Source organism: Vespa crabro, chromosome 1, assembly GCF_910589235.1.
Source record: "Vespa crabro chromosome 1, iyVesCrab1.2, whole genome shotgun sequence".
Lineage (NCBI taxonomy): Eukaryota > Metazoa > Arthropoda > Insecta > Hymenoptera > Vespidae > Vespa > Vespa crabro.
In genome coordinates this window covers 23557172-23577171 of record NC_060955.1, presented here as the reverse complement: position 1 = coordinate 23577171, position 20000 = coordinate 23557172, and the positions used below count along the sequence as shown (strand labels likewise).

The 20000-nt window shown below is 30.8% G+C and overlaps 3 protein-coding genes, 2 long non-coding RNA genes and 1 other non-coding gene across 17 annotated transcripts in view; 3 read left to right on the top strand and 3 right to left on the bottom strand.

Moving 5' to 3' along the window:
* The window catches only part of LOC124428456 (transcription initiation factor TFIID subunit 1-like), a 13631-nt gene extending 2854 nt beyond the window's left edge, over positions 1-10777 (bottom strand). Inside the window, exons 1-5 of one of the 5 annotated variants that reach the window (XM_046972514.1) lie at positions 10623-10777; positions 5719-6171; positions 4909-4989; positions 2502-4212; positions 147-242 (exon numbers count right to left, since the gene is read on the bottom strand). In XM_046972514.1, the coding sequence (XP_046828470.1) occupies positions 147-242; positions 2502-4212; positions 4909-4989; positions 5719-6113 (2283 nt within the window). In that variant the 5' untranslated portion in view covers positions 6114-6171; positions 10623-10777. Of the gene's footprint in view, positions 1-146; positions 243-2501; positions 4213-4908; positions 4990-5718; positions 6172-7291; positions 7421-9494; positions 9910-10622 lie in introns of those variants that run through there. The other 4 variants (XM_046972526.1, XM_046972505.1, XM_046972521.1 and 1 more) reach the window with 4 other exon arrangements.
* LOC124428565 lies at positions 842-5865 on the top strand. Its single transcript, XR_006943218.1, has 3 exons — positions 842-1752; positions 4864-5029; positions 5726-5865. It is a non-coding gene; the product is annotated as an uncharacterized LOC124428565 (long non-coding RNA).
* Positions 7361-15355, top strand: LOC124428558. 2 transcript variants are annotated; one of them, XR_006943214.1, is made up of 9 exons: positions 7361-7494; positions 12800-12892; positions 13221-13380; positions 13657-13737; positions 13947-14058; positions 14277-14333; positions 14553-14608; positions 14824-14913; positions 15134-15355. It is a non-coding gene; the product is annotated as an uncharacterized LOC124428558 (long non-coding RNA). The 2 variants fall into 2 exon arrangements; XR_006943217.1 differs by lacking the exon at positions 13221-13380.
* On the bottom strand, positions 11142-12291 carry LOC124428552 (NADH dehydrogenase [ubiquinone] 1 alpha subcomplex assembly factor 3). The gene is made up of 3 exons (XM_046972763.1): positions 12111-12291; positions 11822-11939; positions 11142-11747 (listed from the first exon to the last, which is right to left on the bottom strand). Exons 1-3 carry the CDS (start codon positions 12161-12163, stop codon positions 11361-11363), a joined length of 558 nt encoding a protein of 185 aa, XP_046828719.1. The 5' UTR covers positions 12164-12291; the 3' UTR covers positions 11142-11360.
* Positions 13514-13581, top strand: LOC124432842. Its single transcript, XR_006944380.1, has one exon. It is a non-coding gene; the product is annotated as a small nucleolar RNA SNORD31 (small nucleolar RNA).
* LOC124428533 (carbohydrate sulfotransferase 5-like) overlaps positions 14318-20000 on the bottom strand; it is an 8834-nt gene continuing 3151 nt past the window's right edge. For 5 of the 7 annotated variants that reach the window (XM_046972724.1, XM_046972694.1, XM_046972704.1 and 2 more), the window contains exons 3-8: positions 19651-19698; positions 18784-18917; positions 18451-18686; positions 18168-18366; positions 17919-18098; positions 14318-17715 (exon numbers count right to left, since the gene is read on the bottom strand). In XM_046972724.1, the coding sequence (XP_046828680.1) occupies positions 17394-17715; positions 17919-18098; positions 18168-18366; positions 18451-18686; positions 18784-18917; positions 19651-19698 (1119 nt within the window). In that variant the 3' untranslated portion in view covers positions 14318-17393. The remainder of the gene's footprint in view (positions 17716-17918; positions 18099-18167; positions 18367-18450; positions 18687-18783; positions 18918-19650; positions 19699-20000) is intronic. The other 2 variants (XM_046972732.1, XM_046972750.1) reach the window with 1 other exon arrangement.

Here is a 20000-nt window from a genome sequence, read left to right as displayed (position 1 = left end):
AGAGAGAGAGAGAGAGAGAGAGAGAGAGAGAGAGAGAGAGAGAGAGAGAGAGAGAGAGAGAGAGAGAGAGAGAAAAGAAATAGAATTATTAAACTTCTTACATGGAATTTATTAATGTTTATTCATTCAAACAATATTCTACTCACTGTATTTCCGATATTTCGCAAACCGTTTAAGCCACATCTTTCGTCCCGATGAGCTTGGAATGGATTACGCACCGGTCTGTTGGTTGGACTTCCCTCCTAGAAAAATGATATGACATATTTCAATGAACAATGTGTTACTTATATCATCACTACCATCTGACATTATATATATATCTTATACGATCTAAACACGAGATATATATCCTAAAAAACATTGCACGGCGATGACGAAAAGAATTATCACAAAAGTACAGTGGATTAGTCCATAGGGGGCTATATTTTTCACACAAAATCCACTTACAACCTTGCATTAGATAATAACGTACTCTCTTTTTTTTCTTCTTCTTCTTCTTCTTCTTCATTTTACTGAATCACTTACAAATACTGACATTTTTTATTACATCATTTTTTTCTAATGACTGAACAATAATACGTTCCTAATACAAAGTTGTGCAACGTAAATTAAAGGAGTGAAAAAAGAAAAAAAGAAAAAAAGGAAGAAATAACAGAAGAAAATATTTTTTTAATATATAAAGAAAAAACAACAAATTTCCACAGAACAACGGACAAACTATATATATATATATGTGTGTGTGTGTGTATATATATATACCATCCTCTTACCTTAAGATTAACCTCTAGTGGAAATATAATGGCATTTGAAGATATCGTATTACCAACGTTATTCGTTGTCATACGAACATAAGTCGATATACGTTTTTGTGTTGCCAAAGGCTCGACGATGCCTAATAAAAATGCATAAACAGAGACTAGTACTATCAACGTCCAAGCACACCACAAAATCCAACCAATTATTTCCACGTAAGCCAGTTTACGCGAATATCAAATGGCACTTTCGAAGAAAAATATATTTTCAATCGTGACACCAAAATACATACATATATATATATATATATATATATATATATATATACACATATATACGTATGTATATATGTATTACTTGATAATGAAATTTATCAAGATACAATATATATATGTATATATTTTGAGTTATCAAACAAATTCGAAGAATTATTAGATTTGTAAAGATTTTTAACAGGGTTAAAGATTATCTTCGAGTCGTTGTTATCGAGGAGAGTTCTCGAGAAGAAAATGGTGGTGACCTTCATTTTTAAAAAGAGACGTAGTAGTTATCTCGCTAAGCGGAAAATATTTCAACTGTCTAGTTTAGACTACCTTCTTCGAATAAAGTCACAAAATAAAGAAAAGAAGAAGAAAACCTAGCCACGTGTCGTCTTTTTTTCTTCTTCTTTTTTTCTGTTTTCTTTCTCTCCCTTTTTTTTTTTTTTTTTATCGCGATTAAATCAATATTCAAGATCGTGAATGACAATGAAACAACGATCGATTAAAGAAACGCGAATAACACTTTGAGAATGATACGCGATGGGCATATTTCTATTTGGCAACTCTATTTCCTAGAGAGAGAGAGAGAGAGAGAGAGAGCAAGAGAGAAGTAGCAAAGGAGCTCCAATCTATAAATAAAAGTCGGAGGTGCTCACGGTTAGCAGATAGAGAGTCTCTAGTTGGTGACTTGGACCCAGTAGTAAACGTGCAAAGTTTCGTAACACGAGTTTGGAACGAGGTAATCAAAGTGAATATATTTTTCGAGCTACGCCCTCTTTCTTCTTACCACTGAATCTTAGTCTTTCTTTTTTTTTTTTTTCTTTTTTCCCTTTCTCTCTCTTTCTCTCTCTCTCGTAATTTTAACATACAAAAAACATAGAGAATCTTAATTTGACGAAGATACGAAGATATAACAATAAGAATTGATCGAACGATGAGATCATCCTATAAAGGGTTTTATCAAATTTTCCTAGACAAATATTATATCCTAAGTAATTTATATTACATCGCTAATGATCGAAAAAAGTTAGATGATCTGATGGGTTGATATTTGTTAGATAGCAGCTGTTAGATAGAACAACAACGTAATACGACAGACGACGCGCGTAGTGGAGAGGACGACTTATACAACATAGAACTATGTTACATAACGACAGACAGTATCCGTAGTAAGAAATTTGTACCGAAACTAATACGGTCACAATAAGAATATTCTTTACACATGGTGGGTTATACATCGTTCGAGCCTTTAATAACATAGTTCGTCGTATTCGTTCTTATTTTTATATAATATCGTATGATTAATAGTAAGAGTAAGAGAGATAGAAATAGATAGATAGACAGAGAGGAGGAAAAGCAAAACACAAAGGGTTAAAAGGACGATACCAACCGATAATAAAAGGAGGGTTTCAACTTTTCCTCCTTTAACAAATTTGATCCATAGAGAAGCGACGTAGATAGCTTTGATATTATCAAAACGACACTCACGAACTGCTCGTTGCCAGCGCGATAGAGACTTTGCTGTCTCGTGTTAGGTGTTGCAGGGGAAGATGAGGTAAGACCACCACTAGCGGATGCCCCCGTGTTCCTGTCGATTCCAGAGAAATGTCCTTCCTGCCGGCTGGACGTCGAAGGTACGGACGGATCGTCGGAATGGTCATCGGAGTTTCTTCCCGATAGACCGTTCTGAAGTACGGTATACAAAGTCCTGACCTCAAAGTCATTTTCCTCGATATCGAATGGATTAACGGGCGAATTGCTTTTGGTACTGAGACCGTCCAATATGTCGTGATTTCCAGAGGAAAGAACATTCCGACGATAAGTATCGACCGGCTCGATCGAGGCTATCTCGTTGACCCCACGTATTACCTCGTTATCGTCGATCTCAAAATCGTCCGACTGGAGCGAGGAATTGTGTTGACTACTCTGCTCGTCGTTATCGATCAAATGCTCGGTGGTATTATTTGGATTAGTATTAGCGAGATTAGTTAGCAGGTCAAGATTAACAGGAATCAAACCACCGCCAGCACCACCCTCGTTACGCGGTCTAACGGCAGCAACAATGGCGGCAGCTATGGTCGCCGCGACATTACGTTCGGCCGTCGGGGAAACGGAGATACGTTGTTTGTTGCTGACCGAACGACGAGCGCGTTGGTGGTGATGGCGGTTGATACGATTGTTATCCGCGTCGTCATCGTCGCGCCGCGGATCGTCGTTATAATCTAGCTGCTCGTAGACGTATCCGTCCTCCTCGTTGGAGCCCGAATTGCTGCTAGTATTATTCCTGTTGCCGCTCCCGTCGAGATTGCCGTTGGCGTTATTGTTGTTATTGTCGTTCCGTCGATCGTCGTCCTCGTCGTCGTCGTCGTCGTCATTTACATTCGCTGGCCCAATGGCCGCGTCAACGTCCTCGTTCTCGTCGTCCTCGTCGTCCTCGTTGTTGTCGTCGTCGTCGTCGTCGTCGTTGTTATCGCGCTCGTTAGTCTCGTCCTCGTTCTCGTCCTCGTCGTTCACGTAATCATTATCGTCGTTGACGTCGCCGTCGTCTTCCTCGTCCTCGTCGTCATCGTCGTTCTCAATGTCGTCGTCGTCGTCATCGTCGTCGATTTCGTTGTCGTCATCGTCCTCGTCAGCCCGATGACCGGCGATTGTTACCTCGACGGACGATGTTGCGCTGTGGGCGCGTGCATGCCCCGTACCGGTGGTGAGCACCGTGCTGCCGGCGGTAGGTGGCCTCCCCTTAGACCTCGACCAAAGCCCACCACCTGTGATGGCGGACGACGATGACGACGAGGAAGACGAGGAGAGCGAAGATTCGGGACGTACACTTCCCGTTCGTTTCCTTTCGTGTTCCTCCCCTCCGATCAATTCGTTCAAAGACGAACCACCAATCCCTGTTGTTGCTGCCTTCGAATGTTGCTGTTGCTTCCAACGATGAGTGCCACTCTGAGAAGAGTGACGGACGACGCTAGGTACGTAAACCAAAGGCGAACACCTTCCAATGATGTCCGCGTTAATGTCTCGACGTAACGCCGACGATTCCAAGGTACGATCCCTCGAAGAAGCGGTTGAAGATGATAGGTAGGAAGATGATGTTGACGATGTGTATCGCCCGCTGGAACCGATGCTACTGATGCCGTTTGCCAGAGTACTACAGACGCTTCCACCGATGCCAGTTGTATCACCGCCGTACGAAGACCTGTAATATTTGTCCGATCTTAATATTACGAACGTACGCGCGATCCTTTATTTGCTCGTGGACTCTGGCCAACGATTGCTTTTTTGCATACATCTACAAATATATATATATACACATATACATATACATATATATATATATATATATATATATATATATATATATTCGTAAGTATCCACAAAAAGATAGCATATACCAACGATATATTCTAACTCTCTATTCGTCTGTGCGTATATCCTATGTGAGATATTTAATGATATACTGTTAAAAAATGTAGTCACACAAAACTCATAGCAAAAAGTGATACAAAGTTCCATGCATTTACCTTTTCTCTACAAGCTTATCGTTCTTTACCTCGAACGTTCGATTTTCTAAAGCATAAAAGGTGCAAGCATATGATCGACCATTAAATTTCCATTGAAATTTCAAGACCGATCGGGTCGAATCGGGTCGATTCGGCGATGTCTAGGTGAGGCACAACATTTTCAAACAAAAAAAAATTGGAAATAAAATGAAATGAAGAAATAAAATAAAATAAAAACAAAAATGTCTTCGTCGTGAACGAGTTATTTATATGTGCGTGTTAGATAAAGTACGCAAAAAAAAAAAAAAAAAAAAAGAAATAATAATAATAAAATGGTAATTTTTTAGGGGGGTGAACGCTGCTTACTGACGCCGCCACGTGCAAAGGCTCACCTTGAGGGTGAGCACTGAGGTCGGCTGTACTCCGACAAGTAGCTCCTGCGGAGGCTGCTGGTCGTAGCCGATGAGTAGTAACTGCGGGCCGATCGATCAGAAACGATTTTAACGTCGTTTCGTAAGCGCTTTTCTTTGTTTTTCCTTTCTTTCTTTTTTTCTTTTTCTCTTGCATAAACCTACCTACCCCTCCTCCCGCTCCACCAATCGCAGTACTATATTTTGCTACTACCCTTCCACCGATTATTACACCGCGAGAAAATATCCGAGAAAATCGAAAGAAATGAAAGAAAGAAAGAAAGAAAAAAGAAAAAACTGTGAGAGAACTAAAATTATCGATAAGAATCGCTAAACCGACAAACACTTTTTCTCAACATTGTTAATACCAAACAATGTTCCTCCATCATTCTATTTTAATTAACACGATTTTTCCTTTTCCTGTTATCAACGCGTACCAACTCATTTGACTTTATTATCGACTATATTGACTTTGATTACGACTTAGTTGCATTATGCTAAGAACAATGACTTTAGATTGCAATAACTTGCGAAATACTTATGATTCTAATAAAACGCGTACATCTGATAAAGTGTTTTCCGATCGTATAAAATCAAAACGAAAAAATAACATAGAAAAAAAAAAAAAAATAAAAAAATAAAAGAAAGAAAATAAATAAATAAATAAAAAATAAAAAAAAAGTAAATAAATAAGTGAATAAATGAGGAAAAGTGCGACGACGCAATTGGACCGAGTTCAAATTTTCTTGATATTTCTTGGCGTCATGTCGGTGAACATAAACGATGGCTTACCTTCCAGTTTGGCAATAAGATCTTCTGCAATCGGAAACGTAGCTGGAACGAAGACTAGGAATCGTCGATGATGGGGACGATGAATAAATGCTCGAACGATCTCGAAGCGACGATGGGGTATCTCTTGAGGTGTAATTGTACTTGGACGTTGAACTACTGCTCCCTCCACTACCGGTTACTCCACTGCTGCTACTAGCACCTCCACCACCACCACCACCACTACTACTACCACCGCCACCACCACCACCACCACCACCACCTCCAACACCGGATGTTGTTGTACTCGAAGATGTCGAGCCACTTGAATATCGCCTGCTAGGTGAATGTGGTGCCATTGGGCTGGTACTGTAAGACACGGCTACGGAGCCCGTTTGACCTCCGCGGTGATACGACATTGCACTTTGCTATCTTTTCTTTCTTTTCTTCCTCTTCCTTTCCTTCTTTCTTCGCTCTCTATAATAAAAAAAAGAAAAAAAAAGAAAAAAAGAAAAAATATTGTTTAATTAAATCTTAACTCATTCCTCGCTAATGATATAGTTACCCAATATCCAACATTTAATAGTTTTATAGTTATCCAACATTTAAATGTACACTGTATACTAAAGTGATCCAACATTGAATACTCGTTATACGCTGTATACTTAATGATTATATACCATAGTTATTCAATGTTAAACTGTTTACTGTGTATAAAAGGTAACTATTGTCATTCAAAAAAATTCTACACGAATTATAAACTATTAATAAATATAAAGTATATCTCGATTGATATATTCGTGCCACAATCCCAATGCAAAACTTTTTTATCTGTCATTTGTAATTCATCCTAAATTAATTTCATATAATTTCGTCGAAGAAATCAATAATTTATGCATATATATATATGTATATGTATATATGTATATATATATATATGTGTGATAGAAAATAAGCACAAGTAATATATTATCTGTAAATTCTGTAGCAAGTTGATCCCTACGAACGTTTCTAATATGCGACACTGTGTCAACTTCTAAACGAGTTTTAAGTTAACGCAATTAGAATATGGGATTAAAAGAATAAAAAGAGGAACATGGGGAGGGGGAGAAATCAATGGCGGCTTCGAGTAGAATAATACTATTATGTAAGATGGCGGATTATAATTGAGATTGCGTAATCAATTTCCTAATACCATCCTTCATACGTTCCATTATTCTTCGAAAAAAATTTAAAGACAAAATAATGACAAATATGTGGATATAAAGATCCTTTGAAAAAAAGATATATATATATATATATATATATATATATATATATATATATAAATAGAAACGAAACTTACAAGGAGAATGAACGAGTAAAAATATTTTTTGACTCCATTTTAAATGATTTAAGGTTCATCCACATTCGTAATATGCACGATTTACGGTATCGATCCAAGTTACGGATGTACATACAAATGCATCAAATATATATACACACACACATACACAAGTACACACATGCGTACATACCAAAAGTCCAACAAAAGAATCCAATTAATTATTTTTCTATATACTAAGTTATGGAGTAATATATATATATATATACGTACACAACAAAAGTTCAAGGAGATCAAACTAATTTCTTTGTCTATGTACTAATCCTATGTAGTAAAGTTTCTTGAAGAGAAACACGAAATGATTCTGAAACGAAACGTGTCCGTTCGACCGGTTAACTCAGTACCAACTGATATTTACATTCTCATCGTCCAATCGGCACGTCGTGCACGTGGCAATGCGACACACCGGTATGTACGTACGTATATATCTATCTATCTATTTATCTATTCTCAACAACGACTTTGACTTTATATCCAAGATTATCGTAACACTACAGGCTCTTTCAAAAATTTTCCTATTTCTATATTTAAATATTTTTGTTATTCTTTAATTTAATTTAACAGAATGTTTTTACTAAAAACGTTTGCGTTATCATCCTTTTGTCGTACTTTAACATATTCAAAAAAACAAAAAAAAAAAAAAAAAAGATAACCTATAAAAAAAGGATTATTACAATGTTATAAACTTTTTTTTCATAAAGATTTTCTATCCTTCAACACGAAAATAATCCATTAATTTCTTAATTACGCAACGTATCTTTTTGCTCTTTAAACTATTTTTTACCGTTTGAGGAAGGATAATTTATTAAAACGACAAATCCACTCGAATGTCACAATGTTATAAAAACTTTTTCATACACTTTTATAACTTTCAATTCGAGAATTATGCATTATTTTTCCTTGTGTGTTTCTTTCTTTTTTTCTTTTCTTTTTTTTTTTTTCTTTTTTTTTCTTTTAATTACGCAACCTTTCCATTCGACAACGCGTTTTCTTTCTACTTTTCGAACTTTTTTTATCGTTCCTAGAAAAGATAACCTATAAAACGTATTTGCATTACACTTGATACACTTTACGCATATCTAATATTATAATAATAATAATAATAATAATAATAATAATAATAATAATAATAATATTTTATAATTCCAAATACAAAATTTTCAATTGACATTTAAATTTATACAATATTATTATTATTATTATTATTATTATTATTATTATTATTATTGTTGTTGTTGAAGTTAATGTTTTCGTCGTATAAAACGTAACCCTTAGAGAAAAGTTAACCTATAAAACCACTCGAATCGACTCGAATCGAACATACATAGATATAAAAGAGATTACGAGGGTAAATCGAAAGCAAAACGTTTAATAGCGCGTTTCTATATCATTTCTATCACGCAGCCGTACAGTTCGCATAGAGAGCAAATGTAATCGATCTTCACCTCTACCTCTTACGATATGTGCTTAACTAACTCCTACCTCTTCTAAAACCTATTATTATTCGAAACACGAAATGCGTATCATCCGAGAGAGAGAGAGAGAGAGAGAGAGAGAGAGAAAGAGAAAAAGAAAGAGAGAAAAAAATTACTAAAATATGAAATCGTCGAACGAAAGAGAGAAAAATTTTTTTTCGTCGAAAATTTCAAATAAAAATATATATCTTATATGTTATAATTAAAAACAGCACGAGACACACACACACACAGACACGCTGCGCGCACGCGCGTACGAATCTTTGAAAAAAGCATAATATAAAAATAGCAAAAGAGATACAGTAGACGAAGATATTATAGGTTATGGCGTTTTTCAGTGAAACGATACATACGCACACACACACACACATATATATATATATGTACGCACATACACATTTAACTCGCGAGATATTTTCTTTTTTTTTTTCTAACGTATTAATTCGAAACGCACGTTCCTTGTTTTTCGTCCTTTTCATTGAATGTCCTTCGTGACGAACGTATGTACGTATTAAGTTTGAAAATAGATAATTTAATATGGCCGAGATGAGGCCTTTGCAATTTCAAGAGAAAAGAAGAAGACACTTTATTTCCCTCTTTCTCTTTTTCTCTTCTCTCTCGCACTCTTTCTCTTGGTCGTAATTGGTGTCGCCTCACACAACACACGCGCACACACAACGTAAACGACAAACGATAGAAAGATGCAGCACCGTTTGACGAATGAATCTTTTTTTTCCTTTCTTTCTCTTTTTTTTCTTTTTTTCTTTTTTTTTTTTTTTTTTAATTTATTTCTTTCTTTTCTTTTTATTATTATTTCTTTTATTTTTTCTATTGACAAAAAAAATAAAAAAAGAAAACAAACAAAAAAAAAACAAAAAGAAAAAAAAAACAAAAAAGAACCTTCTCCATATAATCCGAGAAGAGACAATGAATATACTCACGGATCTAGTAGGAACGTCGTGAACGTTCGTTCTAACCAGAAGAAAATCTTTTTCGATCGACGCTTCGCCACACTCGTTTTATACTTCAAATATAGTATCGACCAAGAACGACTTCCATTTTCCTTTTTCTTTTCTTTACTTTGATTTTCTTACTTTCTTTCTTTCTTTCTTTCTTTCTTTCTTACTTTCGTTCGTTCGTTCGTTCGGTTGGTCGGTCGGTCGGTTGTTCGTACGTACGTACGTACGTACGTACGTACATACGTACGTTCTTATTTATTTATTTATTTATTTATTTCTAACGTCTAAATCTCGCTACTACGAAACCGTTCTCTTACGATACGTTACGAAGTTCTCTCTTATAAAAAAAAAAAAAAACCGAAAGCACTCGAGACGCGGCGACGCGTCACGACGTCGCCTGTACCCTGTCGCAAACGAGACAGACAGACAGAAAGGGAGAGAGAGAGAGAGAGAGAGAGAGAGAGAGAAAGAGAAATAGAATGAGAGAGAGAGAGAGAAAGAGGTGGAAGTGAAAAGAGGAAGAGAACGAGTGACGTCATCATCGTCTCGACAAATCTCGAATAGAATAATATCCTTTCAAATAGGACATTCGTCCTAATATTTTTTATCCATTTGAATTCAATAATAAAAATGAAATCGTTTCTCCATATCTTTCCTTTTCCTTCTTTCCTCCCATTATTTTTTTTTTTTTCAATTTCAAATTCCTTACCCATCATCATCATCATCACCATCATCATCATCATCGTCATAATCATCATCATCATCATCATCAATCAATCAATCAATCAATCAATCAATCAATCACCGAGAAATACGAAATAATCGAGATTTTCTATCGATATCTGTAAACTCGCTCGTCACATTCACCTATTAAATACACTTTTTTTTTTCTTTTCCATTATTACTATTATTATTATTATTACGAAGCAAAAATGTTACCTCTACCATGTTAAATATTAAATTCATATTAATAAATCGTGTTTATGTACTTTTTTGAGCGCTCGAATTACCTTTTTTTTTTTTCTTTTTTCTCTCTCTCTCTCTTTCTCTCTCTCTCTCTCTCTCTCTCTCTCTCTCTCTCTCTCTCTCTCTCTTTCTCTCAATATGTACCTTTTCGTGATCGGACGAAAGTTTAAGACATTACCGGAACGACCACGACTGGCATTCCGAGTTTTCGTATAAGTGCGATGCCTCTTCGACTTTTAAGGTTCGCCGATTTCCGCGTTGACAGCCATATCTCTTTCTACGTTCATGAAATTTATCGAAATATATAGAATCGACTGTTCCTTATCGCATTCTTATCTTCTTTTCTCTAACGCCATCTGGAATATCTCTTTGGTACTAAATCATATCAGGTGGCAATTTTAAACCTCAGAGTACTTACGCCTATCTTTCACATAATAATACTTCGCATGCACTCCAATTTTGCAATATTATTTTATTATTATTATTATTATTATTATTATTATTATTATTATTATTATTGTTATTGTTGTTGTTGTTGTTGTTGCTGTGTTGTTATTATGATTAATTGTTTAATCATATTTTCTTTGGTAAACATTTTTTAATTTACTGTCTCGTCTCATATGTATTTTCATTTACATTTTTTTCAAGCATTACAATAAGATATTTTTCTTTTTTTTTTTTTTTTCTTCTTCATTTTACAGAGAGAATCGTTGTTTTCTATATAACGTCACTTAATATACATATTGTTCTTAATAAAAAAATCACATAATTAAACTTATGAATGTAGTCTACACTCGTACTTCTTCGCTTAAATTAATGATTTTAAAATATAATATCATTAACAGCAAACTTATAACTTTACATCATTTAATTGCTTTCAAATTATGTTACTTGATTCCTTTTATTGAAATTTTTTACAATCAATGAAGAAAGTATAGGATTTTGTTTAGGTGGAATCAAAGCTGCGGCAACATACCTTTTTTCTAAATTTACAAAGTTGAATACGCTACACGCTTGATCTACTGGTAAAATTTCACTGTTTATATCCAAATCTTTTATGATTTGTTTAAGATTGCTAATAAATTTGTGATCATAATCTTTTTCTAATCCAATTATTAATAAATCTAACTTTGGTTCTAAAATGTTAAATAATACGAGTGAATCTTTGTTTATATCCTTTGCAGATGCAACATTCCAAAATAATAACGATTTGGAAAATAAAACCGTAGGTCCGATTATTTTGAGACCATTGTTTAAGTTGAATCCTGTCTATTCAAAGGAAAAATAAAAAATATTTTTTATAACATATGTAAGATATAATAATTGAAAATTAATGGACATACTTGATTATAACCGGTTATTAACAGTAAAGAGGTATCATTTTTATTGAGTATGGTTACTGTTGTTTTCCCCGGTCCATCGTAACTTTGTTTTCTCGCATTTTGCGAAACATGTAAACTTCTATGAAAAAATAACAAATTTTTTTTAAAGAAAACATTTTCATTATTATATATTATATAAAGTATTTCAGATTTATCAAATTTATCGTTTGTAATTAAATATTATTAAAATTATATATTTTTCATATTTCATTTTTTTTTTTTTTTTTTTATTATTCTATCTATTACCAACCTTAAATTATGAAGTACTTTGTAATTGAAAAATCTGTGGAATGTAAACCTCATTTCATTAAGTAGAGAATAGAATAATTTACTGAATAATAAATATTTGTATGATCTTTGGAGGTTATAAAAGGTACCTAGATTTGGATCATCGCCTTTTAAAATTCATGTATAAATGCATACACATATGTATGTAAATGTGGAGTCAATGTTACCACTCTATATTAGATAAATTTTTAGTCTAGGGACTATATAAAAATAACTATACAAAATTAGATATACCATCATGTAATTAGTTAATTTTATGATGTTATGAAAAATAATAAATAATAGAACAAGAAATTCTCTTATTTGTGTTTTGTTTTATAATAATAATAATAATAATAATAATAATAATAATAATAATAATAATAATAAAAAGACTAATATTAAACAGAACACTATTGCCATCTATGCGGACAAATGTATAAGTATTTATCTTAATTTAGAGCACTATCGAATTAATCAAAGTAAATATCGTGTAATATAATTCATTTAATTTTGACATTAAAAGAAATAGAAATATGTGCGAAAAATAGGTATAATAAAAAATGCGATATATCCTTGTATGTTCGATTGTAAATTGATCAAAAATATTAACCAATGAGAGTGAAAGATCGAGAAAACGATACTTCCGGTTAATTCGACATTCCTCTTTAGTCTGTTCTATTCTCATTCATTTCATCTTTGGCTGTCCACGGAGCAACATACCTCTGAAGAATTTTCTACGTAACAGCGAGTTCATATTCATAGGTAAAAACATTTTCAATTTGTTATTTAAGAATCTAGCTTCATCCACGTGTATTATTTCATGCATTTTTCATAAAATAGTACGTTCATATAAAATAGCTTTATTAGATTAAATTTATTAATATATTTTTATCTCACAACACTTTAAATATTTCTGCACGATATATCCGGAATTAATTTCAATGATGATGAAGACATTTTTAGTCTCGTTCGTATGATTACTTCTTGATTATGATCTTCATATGCTGCTGATTTCTTAATTGATTATTAATCTTTCCGCATAAGAATAGAACTTCTTTTTTTGCGAATTAGTTTTTCCATTTCGTTCTAGCAACAGCATATAAGCTGAACGTTTCCTTCTTCTTCTTCTTCTTCTTCTCCTCCTTCGCACCTTATAATGGCGATTTATAAAGCTTCAGCTTTATGGCTAGCATCCATGCTGGATAATGTTCACACTGCAAAAATTTATTCTTATCCACGTTAAAATTGTAGTGAGTATTAGTTTGTTTGGTTTTTTTTTCTTTTTTGGTTTCTTTCATTAGCCCCATTTCAATGCAACTGCGTTTTAATACTTTTAAGATTATGTGCACGTACGTTTCTATCATTCTTAAGTTAATTGGTATGTTAAAAAATGATGAAAATTTACTGCCCCAGTCTGAATACCATGACAGAGTAGTTTTTACTGATATTAAAAAAAAAAAAAATATTTTGTATTTGTTTACATTAATTATTATTGTTATTTAACAATTTGTATATCTTATTTATAGGTAAATATCCCAGATAATAAATTTCTACGGCAATGCATCTCTTAACAATGGCACATTCATACGATTCAAGGAAATCATTAGGTAAATATTGTAATATATATTTTATATAATTTGTAACAATTACAATATAATATTTTACATGATGATATTAATTTGTATGCCCCAGTCAAGCGGATCTTTTTATGAAGAATATATTAGAACTGAATTTTGTATAAATGATACTATATATATATATGCATGAACTTACAAAGGTGGATACTTTTTTAATATAAATGTTTTTTTCTTTATAGGAAATAACTTGGAAAATGGTTGACCAATTAATTACATTACATTACATTGAATTATGATATTACAATGTGAAAGATAATCCACATAACATATTAAAATCACAATGACATTTGCGTAAGTAAAATAAATTAATTCATTTTAATATATCGTATATAATATTATATTTTTGTATAAATTTATATATTAATATCGTTATTATATGATGATTAATTAAGTTATCCCTGTCTTACATTAATAAATGGTGATTAGAAATGTTCTGATATTGATTTTTAATTTAGCGATTTAAATATGAAAATATTTTGGAAATATAACAGAGAGAATTTTTATTTCAGATTTAAGGGGAAAACTTCAGGATATAATAATAAACCAGAAATATGTAATCACGCAATGTAAGTTATAAAACTAATATTCGTATACATGTGTATATATGTGTGTGTGTGTGTGTGTGTGTGTGTGTATTTGCTTAATTATTATGATGAATTAATACAAGCATATGGTTGAAATATTTATATTGATGTAAAAAATTATCTGATCTATCATACATGGTAGTTAAAATGATCTACAATTATTTGAATATATTTTCAATGCATTTTTTTTTTTTTTTTTAGACGGACAAATTGAGATCGAATCGCTGATAAACGTTTCTACAAAATTTTTAATTCAGGTTAGTATATATAAAATTCAATGTGAAAAATGATTTTGTTATCGCTTATATATTTATTATTAGAGTACTATGATGTTAAACATATTTATACGCTATAATGATAATCCATGACTTACAACTTGCCCTCACTGAGTTATTTTTAATTATTACCAAAGGAATGTCTTTTTACATTTATATTGAAAATTTCAATTCAAATATTATTTTTATCTTTTCAGTGAATGATTCATAGAAATCAAGACAGGAGTTTAAGCATTACAAAATTTCAACGTGAAACTAACGAAACAAAATAATATATATATGATCTTGTAAGTAATTAACAATGATAAAAAAATTATATAATTCATTGAATTGTTAATATTACGCATGATGTTCAATATACGCTATGATTCCTAATGATAAAATATTATTATCCTGAAATGAAAAATAATCTATTAGATAAATCTATGTCGTCTTTCTATTTCTCTTAATTTAATTTATATTTCTTTTTTTTTTCTTTCTTTCTTTTCATTCCTGCCTAAAAAAAAGTAATTATCCTTGGCCTCTACGAGTAGCCGTATAATTTGGAAAAAATACTATGTGTGGATATATGGGTGCTATATTCACAAAAAGTACGTGAAATCTATCCTTGGATGCAAACTGAACAGTAATGGATTATATTGATTCATTATAATTATTGTAAAAATATATAATATGTACTTTATTGGATATGCAGAAATTCTAATAAAAATAAAATATACAATCTAAAAATTGTTGCATTAAATCAATCATGGCCATCGTATCACCATTATGTCTTTTGTATTCATGCTAAATATATATAATATATGTATGACGATAAAAGCTTATACATGTATATGTTTTTTTTATGTTCACGTAAGATTTTGCAAAATCAATCAATGTGAACGTATAATTTTATATCTTCTATTGATTAAAAGTAGATTGAACTATTAGCAGGATGTATGAGATATTTTTGCGTGCGAAATAATTTTTTGGAGCAATGTATTTTTTTTTTTTTTATATAATACTTGCACATATTGTATACCTTAGAAATTGTTAAGATAATATATTCATATTTCTATGCATTGAACACAAAATCATCACATATTATGTATTATGCATAGTTTTAGGATGGTCGTATTGCATTATATCAATTATATGATATACAAACTATAGTTTCCAAATTATTATTTTCTTTTTTCTTTTTTTTCTTTTTTTTTTTCTTTTTTTTTTTATAACACACAACCAATATAATAATATTTACAAATAATATATATTCGTTTGCTTTTTGAAAATAAATTATAAAAAAAGTGATATTACTATTTGTAAATTTAACAATATATAATTGTAACACAAATTACATAGTAGTATAATTTGCGCACCACTGACTGTTATATATATATATTACTAAATTAAAGCAAGTCTATGTTAACTCTCTCTATCTGTTTTTCTTTTTTTTTTTTTTTATTATTATTTTTTTTATATATATATATATATATATATATATATATATATATATATAAGCACGGTCATTGGTCAATTCTCGAGATTTATAAACCAGATCCATAAGTTGTCGATTAAATTAATTCGCAGTTAGATTTACAAATGTAACAATATGTATATTGTGTAAAACTTCGAAAATTGTCTTATCAACTAATTTGCCAGAATCGAATATATTTTAAAATTTACATTATTAGTTTATCGTGTGTGTGTGTGTGTGTGTGTATAGTATTTCACAGCATTTTTCAACTAGGCTTTTTTTTTATTTTTTATATATATATATATATTTTTTTTTATTTTTTATATATGTATGTATATATATATATATATAAAGAGAACTTGTGAAAAATGAAATGGAGTATTATCATGAGTTTGAACTATACACATATGTGTAAATGTTTGTTTTACTATTCTTTTTTTCTTTTTTTTTTAAATCAATCAAATAGAATTATGAATCATTTTGAGTATATAATATGACGTATGTTATATTTTACGTAAATATGTCTTTTGTGATCTACATGAGGTTATTATAAAAAAAAAAAAAAAAAAAAAAAAAAAAAAAAAAAAAACAAAGAAAATCAGCTTTTATCATAAAATATTTGATATAAGCGTTATAATAGATATTTTTTTTTGTTCGTATCTAAGAAATGACTCTCCAGAGAGGGTCATACAAATTTTGATAATTTAACTAGAGATTCACTGATATGAGTAGATATTATAGTTCGTTTTTTTTCTTTTTTTTTTTTTTTTTTTGTGTCAAAATGTGTTGTTAGGTATATTTATACGACCTAACAAATTCAATCATTTAAAACCTACAACAAATTATTTTTGTTCTTCGCATTGGCGCAATACTTCTAAAGAGACTTTTATTATTATTATATTACTTTTTTTTCTTGTTTTCTGTTTTCTCTTTTCATTTTTCTTTTTTTTTTTTCTTTTTTTTTCTTCTTCTTCTTTTTTTCTTTTTTTTTTTTTCTTTTTATTATTATTTTTATTGAGGAACGGCATCACCATTGGTCTTCTCAGATTAAATATATCCAGAATTGAAAAAATTTTCTAACTACGATAGTTGAATATTGAAATATTCACAGGTGGTATGTGTTACTATATTCCTGAGTATATGTCCCTATGGAACACCATCCATCATGAATATTATTTTCACGAATTGTGTACCATACTCGATGATCTCGATGTGCTGCACGTAATCAAAATAACTAATTGTTATAGTCTCGATATTTTATACTACTGTACTGTACACCATATCAGTTGGAAATATTCTATACATTAGATGTCACAATTGTAGTTGATATTCCGTAATAGGATCAAATTCTTTTTGATGAGTAGCATTAATTGCTTCAACGTATCCCCATAATCTCATAGCAGATCCGCACACTCTTTGAATTTCATCAACTTCTTCGAACTCTAAATCGGTTCTCCAATGAAATGGGGCTACTTTAGAATTACGAAATGTACTCGATACACCACCAACGTCACTTTTTGTATGAGTATCTAAAAATCTTTTTACATTAGGATGGAAATCCAAACCGTAAAATGTATAAAGTTCCTTCACATATTTGTACGGTTCTACTGATAGATCTTCATATCGCACCACCCTGTGTGTCACACATCATATCATATATCAAATGTATATATATATATATATATATATATTATTAAAAAATTATTTAATTATTGATATCATTTACGAGATACTATGATAAAAATGTATTTGGATCAAATGAGTATCCAACTTCATTCAATTAATTTGACCAAATGATTCTACTTTTTGTTTTTCTTTTTTTCTTCATATATTTACCTGAAAGAATGTGGATATTTTTTTATCAAACGTACTGCAGCACTGAAATCTGAAACCATATCAGCACAGACCAAAGCTGGATCTGAACAATCTGGACTGGTAGGACACCATTCTCTATGCTTTCTTGATTGTAAAATTCCTCGTGGATCACGTACCAACAATACCAATCTTATCCCTAAACTAAAAGGCTAATAGTGAATTACATAGAACTAAATTTACATGATATTAGATGAAGATATATAAACCTACCGTTTTTTAGCTAAAAGATCTTCTGCCGCACGTAATCTTAAACGTACTAATTTCATCGATTGAAATGGAAATAATTGACAAAATTTTGAAACGAAACGCGAATCCCAACAGATCTTTTTATGTATTTGACATTGACGCCATAAATGTGTATTGTGATTGAAGACCCATGGATGTGTTTTCCCATATTCTAGATATCTATCTAAAATTATATAAAAAAAATTTTTATAATTATTTCTTATGTTACAATTTTTAATCGTAATAATATTTAATTATAGATTCTTACCAAGATTATGAAAATTGCAATTTAACAAGGATTCAATATTTTGAAGCGCTTCCTCCGCAAGTGGTGGACCTCTGATTTGTACAATTCCAAAATCAAGTAATGGCTCGTAATGATAGAAATTTGCTGGATGTGCATTTATGACATCGCCAAGGAATGTGCTACCACTTCGCCAACTTGTCAAAATTATACTTCTCATTGGAGTACCATCTTTCTCCATAACTAAGTCGTCCAATTTACTACATATTAATATATACAAAACACATATTTTGATCTATGTATTGTTTTATACATTGTAAGATACATTAGAATTTATATGTGTCGCATTTGTTTTACCTAATATTGAGACCATATTTTCCATTGGGATACTCATAATTTTGCATCTCCCTTTCTATGGCTCTTCTTTGTTGATCTAAGACTTCTTGTATTTCGATGATCGTGGCATTGTCGTTTGAACCTTTGATGTATGTCTATAAACAAAAATATCTATGGCTGTGATAAAAATGGAAATGATTTGTGTATCTTTTTATTTATCTTTTCCTTTTTTCTTATCAAAATACTACACATATATGTGAATATTTTAAATACATGTACATGTAAATATTTTAAAATATATGCAACATATTTAACAATGCAAAATTATTATATCGTATATGTACAAAACAAAAATCAAATAATTTAAGTTTTCAAGCATCAAATCATATTTACAAGCAATATGCCTATATCAATGTTTATTAATGAAATTAAACATAAAATGGAAAGGGTACGATTAATAAATATTTGTGTTAGCATGCTTATATTTAGATGCATAGAATAAATTCCGAATTAATTTTAATTTATTATATGGCTATTAAAGTAAATTTTGATTAAATGTTTTTTTTTTTTTTTTTTTTTTTTTATTTATGTAAGAAGTTTATGAAAAATATCATTTAGAATGATCAAACATATAAATAAAAAAAATATACATATATATATATATATATATACACAGGAAAGTATGGAAAGAAAAGAAAAAAAAAATTAAAAATAATAATAATAAGTCAGACATAATTACCCATGTAACAAGCGATCCATATATAAGTATTGTAAATGTACACCATACTTCATTTTTCTATGATTAGGCTCAACTAAGACATGCACATATTATTTATTGTTGCAAAACAGGTTTTTAGTTGATGTGTTATTTATATATATCAAGCTTACCGTTACAGATTCTTGGATTCTGACGATCCTTGGCCTTATTTCAACGTCCTATATCGAAGAAGTATCGAGTTTCTTAATCTTTTAATTATGTGCTTGTGAAGAAAACATGGTAACATCTCAGGTATGACAAAAAGAATATCCTTCTCCCTTTTTCTCAGGCCATATAATATGGCAATTTAAGATAATTTAATAATAGTAATAATAAAATAATAAGCCAATATTTTTTTGGACATGTGTAAGGAATATTAATGTTAATGGATATTAAAATAATTAATATTTTTAAGAAATAATAATATGGATTATGTATGGAAGAAGATTAAATCATATTTCTAAATTAAAGTAAGCAAAGT

Coding starts and splice junctions, on each gene's coding strand:
- LOC124428552 (XM_046972763.1), bottom strand. CDS start 12,163: ATGAGGTTTACATTCCACAGATTTTTCAATTACAAAGTACTTCATAAT. Junction 11,940..12,110: donor AAAGTACTTCATAATTTAAG/GTTGGTAATAGA, acceptor ATTTTTTCATAG/AAGTTTACATGTTTCGCAAA. Junction 11,748..11,821: donor TAATAACCGGTTATAATCAA/GTATGTCCATTA, acceptor TCCTTTGAATAG/ACAGGATTCAACTTAAACAA.